Genomic DNA, 9883 nt, shown 5'->3' with positions numbered 1-9883 from the left:
GTGGCCGCGGCCGGCGGTCTGCAGGGGCCACTGGGAATTGTAGTTCCCATTCGGAGGTCGGCCTGAGCGTGGGAGGCGCTCCTGGGGTCTCCGCCCGCCCGCTTCGACACTATCTCCACTACTCAGGTGGGCAGAAGGAGGCTGCGCCCGTTCCAGGGATATCTTCTGCCGAAAGGTGAGTCTTGGAGCATATAGATTTAGGTTATTAAGACGAAGTAAAAGAGATGTTCTCCGCTAACTTTATGACTGTTTTAGAAACAACACATTTAAACAATGTTAACCAATATCTTTTTTTTTAAGATTTAAAAAAAAATTATTTATTTATCTTTGGCTGAGTTAGGTCTTCGTTGCTGCGCATGGGCTTTCTCTAGTTGCGGGAATGGGGGCTACTCTTCGTTGCGGTGCGCGGGCTTCTCATTGCAGTGGTTTCTCTTGTTGTGGAGCATGAGCTCTAGGCGTGCAGGCTTCAGTAGTTGTGGTACATGGGCTCAGTAGTTGTGGCTCGCGGGCTGTAGAGCGCAGGCTCAGTAGTTGTGGCGCTCGGGCTTAGTTGCTCCGTGGCATGTGGGATCTTCCCGGACCAGGCCTCGAACCTGTCTGTGACCCCTGCGTTGGTAGGCGGATTCTTAACCACTGTGCCACCAGGGAAGCCCAACCAATATCTTTTAAAGAGGGTTTGGAAATTAGTTCTTTGTAGAATTACTAGGTCCGATATGTGGAAATAAATGATGACCAACCAAATGAGAAAAGCAAAAGCTATTTATTCAAGAGCTTGCTATATTTAGAAAGGGAGTCAGCCACCATCACTTGTATTTTGGCAGAGACTCATAGGCAGGCAGAGGAGTTGGAAAGCTTAATAGTGAAAAAAGGGAAGGTTTCAGGTATGTCCTGATTCAAGGCTGTTTTCATGGGTAAGTTGTAGGTGGGCTAACTCAAGAGAGGGGCATCCTGTGTGATTGGTTAGGGGTTCATATGTGGCTTTCTCTGGTTGGTCCTAAGTTGGAAGTGGGGACAAAAATTAGGGAAGCTGTCAGTTGTTAATCAAGTCCTCGCTATCTTGAGCGGATTGTTATATGGGTTATTTGGCTTCCTGGACTATCACTAGACACCGCAGTCTGACTTCCTACAAATCTGACTTAAAGCAGGCTGGCTTCCTGGGCTGTTTATTATAGATAAGGGGGTTGGTTTCCCGGGTAGGCTTCGGGCAGGTTGTGGGTCAGAGTTCTGTTTTTAAATATGGTCTGGTCATTGTTTGTATATTCAGTCTCTCAAATAGAACACCCAGGAATACTAAAATCTGAATCAGAGGAAGCTTGCGGAAGCATGGAGAGCTTTACAAGTATGAAAGGAGCCTGTTTGCTATCGATGTGCAGATCTGCCAGTAAGTCTTACCAGGTAAAGATACATCTCATCTCAAAGGTGGACTGGGGTGGGCAGTCTGATAATCGCATCAGTGTTGTGTCACTTGAAAACTATCATTTTCATGAATTTTATTTTTACAATAATAGTAGGAAAGCAACGAGAGAATAGACTCTCTAGTAGGGTATTATTAGCCCAATCTTGAAAGTGATCATGGTCCCTTAGCTTCTGTGGGCAAAGTGGTGAAAAATAGGCTCTGGACAGATCATATTTATTTGAATATTTCTAGAAATGTGACATCCTGCACAAATCTTAGTAGATTTTCACAGTCTCCGTGCATTCTGTTTTGAGTAGAGTGAATTTCATTGCTGGGAAGGTCTTCACTCTAATAACAGTAACAAGTGTGCCAGTAGAGTTCTCTTTTCCAGAACCACATGCCCTGGGCTTTTCAATGGAGGTTTCTCAGTTTCTTTACTGGAGATTCCTTATTGCTCCCTTTAGGAACTGACTTCTTTGAGCTATTTGGGAGTCCCCTATTTAAATTTCAGGACCATTAAGGAGGGCACACTGTAAGGAGCTAAGACATAAGGGGAGAAAGCAAAGGAAGTTTATTTATTGAGTTCCTATTGTATGCTTGATTTATTTAACATAAGTTTTCCTCACCAGGCAAAAGGGCATAATAATAGCTAACATTTATATAGCATTTGCTATGCTGTCAAGGATGTATGTGATAGGTACTAATATTATCCCTATTTTACAGATGGGGACATATGCTGAGAATTAAAGTAATTTGTCCCAGGTCACGAACCTAGTAAGTAGGAGAGCCAGACATCCTGACTCCAGAGTCTGTGTGATTAACTCCTAATCTACAAGCTATGTGTCTACAAGGGACTGTTGTAAGGGTTAAATGAGATAAAGTAAGAGGTGCTTGGCCCAGCTCATAGCCCAGAACCACTCAAAGTGAGAAAGCTATTATTTTGTGAAAGTGCTCTGGTATAGAGGCTTTTATCCCAAGGGCCGCTGGGAGGCAGTATTACCATTCAGTTGGTTTCCCCTTGTGCTTTCACCCTCATAGGTGCAAAACCCCTTTGTCCTTCAAGCCTTATGCTATCTACCATCCCCTTTACATTTACTATTTATGTCTACTATCAACCTCTTTGGGTAATCTGTCAGCCCTAGGTCTCTCAGTTCAAGTTCTTTGCAGACTTAGACACCTACTTCATGGACTTCCAGTCCAGCTTCTGTTGTTATTCTGGATGTTTTTAGCATGTAAAAGGATGATCTGTTTGGGAAAGATATAGTTCATTCAGTCATTCTTTAACTTATTCATTTATTCCACAAAGAGTTAATGAAAATTTGTGTTGGACATTTAGCTAGGCTCTGGGGAGAAAAAGTGATATGGGTTCTACTTCCAAGAAAGTTATAGTCTAGTAGGGGCAGTGGACCCAAATCAAGAAGTATAATGAAATGTTATAGATGAATTTATAACCCGGCTGTCTGTTGGCATCAGCATTTTTTTTTAAACATCTTTACTGGAGTATAATTACTTTACAATGTTGTGTTAGTTTCTGCTGTATAACAAAGTGAATCAGCTATACGTATAAATATATCCCCATATCCCCTCCCTCTTGAGCCTCCCTCCCACCCTCCCTATCCCACGCCTCTAGGTGGTCACAAAGCACGGAGCTGATCTCCCTGTGCTATGCAGCTGCTTCCCACTAGCTATCTATTTTACATTTGGTAGTGTATATATGTCCATGTCACTCCCTCACTTTGTCCCAGCTTCCCCTTCCCCCTCCCCGTGTCCTCAAGTCCATTCTCTACGTCTGCATCTTTATTCCTGTCCTGCCCTTAGGTTCTTCAGAACCATTTTTTTTTTTAGATTCCATATATATGTGTTAGCATACAGTATTTGTTTTTCTCTTTCTGACTTACTTCACTCTGTATGACAGACGCTAGATCCATCCACCTCACTACAAATAACTCAATTTTGTTTCTTTTTATGGCTGAGTAATATTCCATTGTATATATGTGCCACATCTTCTTTATCCATTCATCTGTTGATGGACGTTTAGGTCAGTTCCATGTCCTGGCTGTTGTAAATAGTGCTGCAGCGAACATTGTGGTATATGTCTCTTTTTGAATTATGGTATATGCCCAGTAGTGGGATTGCTGGGTTGTATGGTAGTTCTATTTTTAGTTTTTTAAGGAACCTCCATACTATTCTCCATAGTGGCTGTATCAATTTACATTCCCACCAACAGTGCAAGAGGGTTCCCTTTTCTCCACACCCTCTCCACCATTTATTGTTTGTAGATTTTTTGATGATGGCCGTTCTGACCTGTGTGAGTTGATACCTCATTGTAGTTTTGATTTGCATTTCTCTAATGATTAGTGATGTTGAGCATCTTTTCATGTGTTTGTTGGCAATCTGTATATCTTCTTTGGAGAAATGTCTGTTTAGGTCTTCTGCCTATTTTTGGATTGGGTTCTTTGTTTTTTTGATATTGAGCTGCATGAGCTGCTTGTATATTTTGGAGATTAATTCTTTGTCAATTGCTTTGTTTGCAAATATTTTCTCCCATTCTGAGGGTTGTCTTTTCGTCTTGTTTATGGTTTCCTTTGCTGTGCAAAAGCTTTTAAGTTTCATTAGGTCCCATTTGTTTATTTTTGTTTTTATTTCCATTTCTCTAGGAGGTGGGTTGAAAAGGATCTTGCTGTGATTTATGTCATAGGGTGTTCTGCCTATGTTTTCCTCTAAGAGTTTTATAGTGTCTGGCCTTACATTTAGGTCTTTAATCCATCTGGAGTTTATTTTTGTGTATGGTGTTAGGGAGTGTTCTAATTTCATTCTTTTACATGTAGCTGTCCAGTTTTCCCAGCACCACTTACTGAAGAGGCTGTCTTTTCTCCATTGTATATTCTTGCCTCCTTTATCAAAGATAAGGTGACCATATGTGCATGGGTTTATCTCTGGGTTTTCTATCCTGTTCCATTGATCTATATTTCTGTTTTTGTGCCAGTACCATACTGTCTTGATTATTGTAGCTTTGTAGTAGAGTCTGAAGCCAGGGAGCCTGATTCCTCCAGCTCCATTTTTCTGTCTCAAGATTGCTTTGGCTATTCGGGGTCTTTTGTGTTTCCATACAAATTGTGAAATTTTTTGTTCTAGTTCTGTGAAAAATGCCATTGGTAGTTTGATTAGGGATTGCATTGAATCTGTAGATTGCTTTGGGTAGATAGTCATTTTCACAATGTTGATTCTTCCAATCCAGGAACATGGTATATCTCTCCATCTGTTTGTATCGTCTCTAATTTCTTTCATCAGTGTCTTATAGTTTTCTGCATATAGGTCTTTTGTCTCCTTAGGTAGGTTTATTCCTAGGTATTTTATTCTTTTTGTTGCAGTGGTAAATGGGAGTGTTTCCTTGATTTCTCTTTCAGATTTTTCATCATTAGTGTATAGGAATGCAAGAGATTTCTGTGCATTAATTTTGTATCCTGCAACTTTACCAAATTCATTGATTAGCTCTAGTAGTTTTCTGGTAGCATCTTTAGGATTCTCTGTGTGTAGTATCATGTCATCTGCAAACAGTGACAGTTTTACTTCTTCTTTTCTGATTTGGATTCCTTTTATTTCTTTTTCTTCTCTGATTGCTGTGGCTAAAACTTCCAAAACTATGTTGAATAATAGTGGTGAGAGTGGGCAACCTTGTCTTGTTCCTGATCTTAGTGGAAATGGTTTCAGTGTTTCACCATTGAGAACGATGTTGGCTGTGGGTTTGTCATATATGGCCTTTATTATTTTAAGGTAAGTTCCCTCTATGCCTAGTTTCTGGAGGGTTTTTATCATAAATAGATGTTGAATTTTGTCAAAAGCTTTTTCTGCATCTATTGAGATTATCATATGGTTTTTATCCTTCAATTTGTTAATATGGTATATCACATTGATTGATTTGCATATATTGAAGAATCCTTGCATTCCTGGGATAAACCCCACTTGATCATGGTGTATGATCCTTTTAATGTGGCATCAATCTTTTTTTAAAGACTTGGACAAGATTGGTACTGGGAGCAAAGGCACAAAAGCAGAAATGGCATGGTGCTTTCAGGAACCTGCCAGTAATAGTTCCATATGGTCAGAACTCAGACTTGAAGGGAAGGCATAGTGAGAGATGGAACTAAGAGGCAAGCTATGGCCAGAGCATTGCATGCCAAGCTAGAGCGTGGAAATAAAAATTATTCATCTTCCCCCTGGTCAGGGAAATTCTGCATGCCACGAGGTGTGGCCAAAAAAAAAAAAAAAGTTATTCGTTTTCCATTTTAATTCAGTTTTGGTTAAAATTATAATAAAATATTGATCATATCTGTATTTGATGAGAAGCCTTGGGAGTGAATAATATTGTTGAAACAAATTGAAAATTTGATGTACTCCTGTGCTAGTTATTTTCTTCCTCAATAAAATAAAAGAAGATTAATGTTCTGTTGACAGAAGAGCATCATAAACAAAGGGAGACTATCTAGGTGGAGCCAAGGTCATATTTCAGTTTATGATAGGTTTTATCACTTGTTATCATCAACTACTGAAAAGTAATAAAGAGTACCCTCATATTTGTTTAAATGACAAAGTTTTAGTTTAATCTCACAGGAATGATTCTTTTAACCACAAAGCAAATGATGACTTCAAAGCTGATAAAACATGTGTTATAGGATATTGCAATTGTTTTTTAATCTATATGATGGATATAATATGTGAAATTGAATTTTTCACCTAAGCTATAAATGAACCTAGCAGATTTTTGATAAGTAACCTGCCAATATACATATTGTATAGGTTTTCTTGTTAATCATAAAGCTGTATACTGTTGGGATCTAGCTTCCTCCTTGCAGACTGCTTAAAATAAAGGATGGCAGATTCAGATCAAAACACAGTATCAAACCTTGTTCCTCCACAGGAATTTGGATTTGTCTGAAGACAGTGGGGAGTCTTGGAAGGCTTTTAAGCAGGGGAGAAACATAATCAGAATTGTGTTTTAGAAATAAACTCTGGAGCCCTGTAAAGGGCAAATAGAAGGGGAAAGAGCAACCAGAGGCAGAGCAATCCCAAGAAACTGTTGCTGGAATCCAGGGCACAAATACTTGTGGCCTGAAGTAAGGCAGTAAAGTAGAGATGGATGTGATTGTGTGGACATAAGTGACTTAAGAGATATTACTAAGAATTAATATTGATTGGATGTGGGGGATGAGGAAGTGGTCTAGGATGATTTCCCAGGTTTCAGGATTGGGCAACTGGTTGGAAGGGGTTGTTTGGCACCTAGTGGGCAATCATTAAATGTGTTGAGTATTTGTTGAATACATGTAGGGATAGGAAATAATGTGAAAATAAGGAGGAGGATCAGATTGCACTGAATCATCATTATTTCAGTTTTGAAAAGTTGAGTTTGAGTTGCTACTGTGATACTCCCTAAGCTCTCTATGCTTTTCTTTCATAGCCCTCATCACAGTGTGTAATTATATATTTATTTGTGGGAATATATATTTAATGTCTATTTTTTCGTACTAAAATAATAAGTTCTAAGATTTCAAATATCATGTCCATTTTACTCACCTCTATTATCTCCAGTAACTAGCATTGGACCTAGCACATAGTAGGGACTCTATGTTTATGGAATGAATGGATGAATTCAAGTGGAAGATGCCCAGCAGGTAGTTGGATATGAGGAGCTAGATGTCAGGAGAGGTCTTGACTGAAGGCAGAGATTTGCAAGTCATTAGAACTCGGATCAGGGTTGAAGCTGATGATGACTGAGGTCCCCAAACAAGGAGGGTGTGTACAGTGAGAAGAGAGGAAGGGCTAGGATAGAACTCTTAAAGATATTGACTTTAAAAATTGGGTAGAGGAAGAGAAACCAGCAAAGGACAATGAGAACAAATAGGAATAGAAGCAGGAGAGCTAGGAGAGTGTGATTTCATAGGAGCCAAGAGAGGAGAGAGTTGTGAAAGGGTGCTGAAGGATTCTGATACCAGTTCCATTGTGGGGCATGGGTGTGTTTCCCCACACATCCAAACCAATTCTTTGGATTCCAGCCTAGGTGTCCTACAGTTCAACTCAATTCTGACACTATCTATCCAGAGATAGTGTCAGATTCCACAGGTTAAGGGTTCAGTCCCACAAGACTCCCCCACCCACTTCAGATGCCAATTGCAAGTCCAGGTTGTTACCTGTGCTTCTGACTGATTGGCTTTAAATCGAAGGTTCCCACCACTCCCTCATTGGGTTTGATTAATTTGCTAGAGCGGATTAGGACACGAAGCAGCTGCAGCTCTTTTTTTTAAAATTTTTTAACATCTTTATTGGAGTATAATTGCTTTACAATGGTGTGTTAGTTTCTGCTGTACAACAAAGGGAATCAGCTATACATATACATATATCCCCACATCTCCTCCCTCTTTCATCTCCCTCCCACCCTCCCTATCCCACCCCTCTAGTTGGACACAAAGCACCAAGCTCATCTCCCTGTGCTATGCAGCTGCTTCCCACTAGCTATCTATTTTACATTTAGTAGTGTATATATGTCAATACCACTCTCTCACTTCGTCCCAGCTTCCCCTTCCCCCTCCCTGTGTCCTCAAGTCCATTCTCTATGTCTGCGTCTTTATTCCTGTCCAGCTGCAGCTCTTTTGGAAAGGTGTCTGACAGCATTAAGGCTGAAAGCCCCAGTTTGCAGAAGCTGATCTCAGGTTGGCCATCTAAAAGGGGACTCTGCTTCCCCGCCCCCTGACTCCAGCAGAGGCTCCAACTTACTCAGAGGATGGGGGCTTTCTACTTTTAATTTTGGCTGTAACAGATCTGATTCTCCAGTTGAGCAAGAATGACACTGGTGAGAACTGTGGGCTTGGCACAAAGGAGTGGAGCAGCCTGGACTCTGACCACAAGAGGGCGGTGTTGTAAAGGAGGTGAGGAAGCGGTGCGGGGTGGGTGGGTGGGCAGCGTCGGGGAAAGGAAAGGAACCCTGCCCAGTGGAGATTCATGAAGTCCTCTGAAGTCTCCAGGACGGGACTCTTCCTGAGCAAATGGTGTGTGTTTTGGGTTGGGGTAAGATCTGTTTGGAGAAAGGTTTCTTTAATAAATTTATTTGTTTATTTATTTTGGCTCTGTTGGGTCAGGTCTTCGTTGCTGCGTGGACTTTCTCTAGTTGCGGCGAGCGGTGGCTTCTCGTTGCAGAGCACGGGCTCTAGGCGTGCGGGCTTCAGTAGTTGTGGCACGTAGGCTCAGTAGTTGCGGCACACGGGCTTAGTTGCTCTGCAGCATGTGAGATCTTCCCGGACCAGGGCTTGAACCCGTGTCCCCTGAATTGGCAGGTGGATTCTTAACCACTGCACCACCAGGGAAGTCCCGAGAGAGATCTTCTTAAAAAAATTTTTTTTAAGTTAAAAAAAAATTTTTTTAAAGATCTTGATTATGGTTTTTAATTTTCTTACAAGACCCTTCAACTTTGATTTCTGAAAGAAATTTCATCGCCATTGTGTTCTCTGCTTTTTTGATCTTTATTCTTTCGGAGTTTGAGAAAGTATTGTTTAGAAGTTGAGAGTGATTTTATACTTACAAATAGGACCCCCTGGGTATGCTCTGTAAATTGGAATTCTTGACAGTGTGGAAAACCAGCTCTTTTATGGTAATGCGGGAAGCTGTGGGGTAAGTTTGTGAACTTTTGGGTAAGCAAAAGCGGCCTTATATAATTAAGTCCTGAGAACTGTGTTACTGAAGCTCTGTGGTCTAGTTTGTGTCCTGCCCTAACCCTACCCCCATCTCCTACTGTGAGCAAGCCCTTTGCAGTGGGAGTGGCGAAATTGTTTTTTCTTTCTTTTTTTTAACCCACGTGACCAGTGAACAAGGGTTTAATAGTCCCATTATTCTTTCTCACTTGTTACATTTCTAATCCTGTGGAGAACAGAGAAGAAGTAAAATTCCAAAGGTAGGTGAAATCTGATGTACATTCCCAAACAAGAATTCCTCAGGTAACATTTTTCCTTTCTCTTTGTGGAATCTCATATACTGATATGAAATGAAGTATGATATATATATATGTGTGTATATATACATTTACTATATTTCATATATATCATATTTCATATATGTGTGTGTGTATATATATATATATATATATATATTTATGCCAGTACAAGGCATCAGCTGCTGGAGTATTTGCTAATTTTTTCCGCCTTGGCAGAGGGATTGAGTCAGCTTTTGGGGTGAGACTGAGGTTGGAAAATCTGTTAAGTTTTATGCTTGGACAATGTAGCATCTTCAAAAAGAGTTTGAGGTAACTTATAGTAAAAGACATATATACAAAAAAGTTATTAAAATGCAAATGAAAACATAAAAAGAAATAGAAAATCAAAGTGATGAAAGAGGAGAGAAGAAAAATTGCTGTCTACAAGGACTAATAGAATTACTGTGATTGAACATTAAATTTGGCCTTAAACTTCTAATATGCAGAACTAGATAATTTAAAAATAATCA

General features: G+C 40.2%; 1 protein-coding gene across 6 annotated transcripts in view; it reads left to right on the top strand.

Annotated features, from left to right (window-relative positions):
* Positions 1-55: 55 nt before the first annotated feature.
* The window catches only part of LOC103008169 (17-beta-hydroxysteroid dehydrogenase type 6), a 33875-nt gene continuing 24047 nt past the window's right edge, over positions 56-9883 (top strand). The window contains exons 1-2 of one of the 6 annotated variants that reach the window (XM_057557467.1): positions 56-175; positions 1265-1381. In XM_057557467.1, coding sequence (XP_057413450.1) covers positions 1324-1381 — 58 coding nt within the window. In that variant the 5' untranslated portion in view covers positions 56-175; positions 1265-1323. Of the gene's footprint in view, positions 176-843; positions 912-1262; positions 1396-2166; positions 2171-8392; positions 8437-9256; positions 9336-9883 lie in introns of those variants that run through there. The other 5 variants (XM_057557466.1, XM_057557468.1, XM_057557469.1 and 2 more) reach the window with 5 other exon arrangements.

Source organism: Balaenoptera acutorostrata, chromosome 11 (genome assembly GCF_949987535.1).
Source record: "Balaenoptera acutorostrata chromosome 11, mBalAcu1.1, whole genome shotgun sequence".
NCBI classification, from domain to species: domain Eukaryota; kingdom Metazoa; phylum Chordata; class Mammalia; order Artiodactyla; family Balaenopteridae; genus Balaenoptera; species Balaenoptera acutorostrata.
The sequence above is the reverse complement of the archived record's forward strand: the minus strand, read 5'-3'. Positions and strand labels throughout refer to the sequence as shown.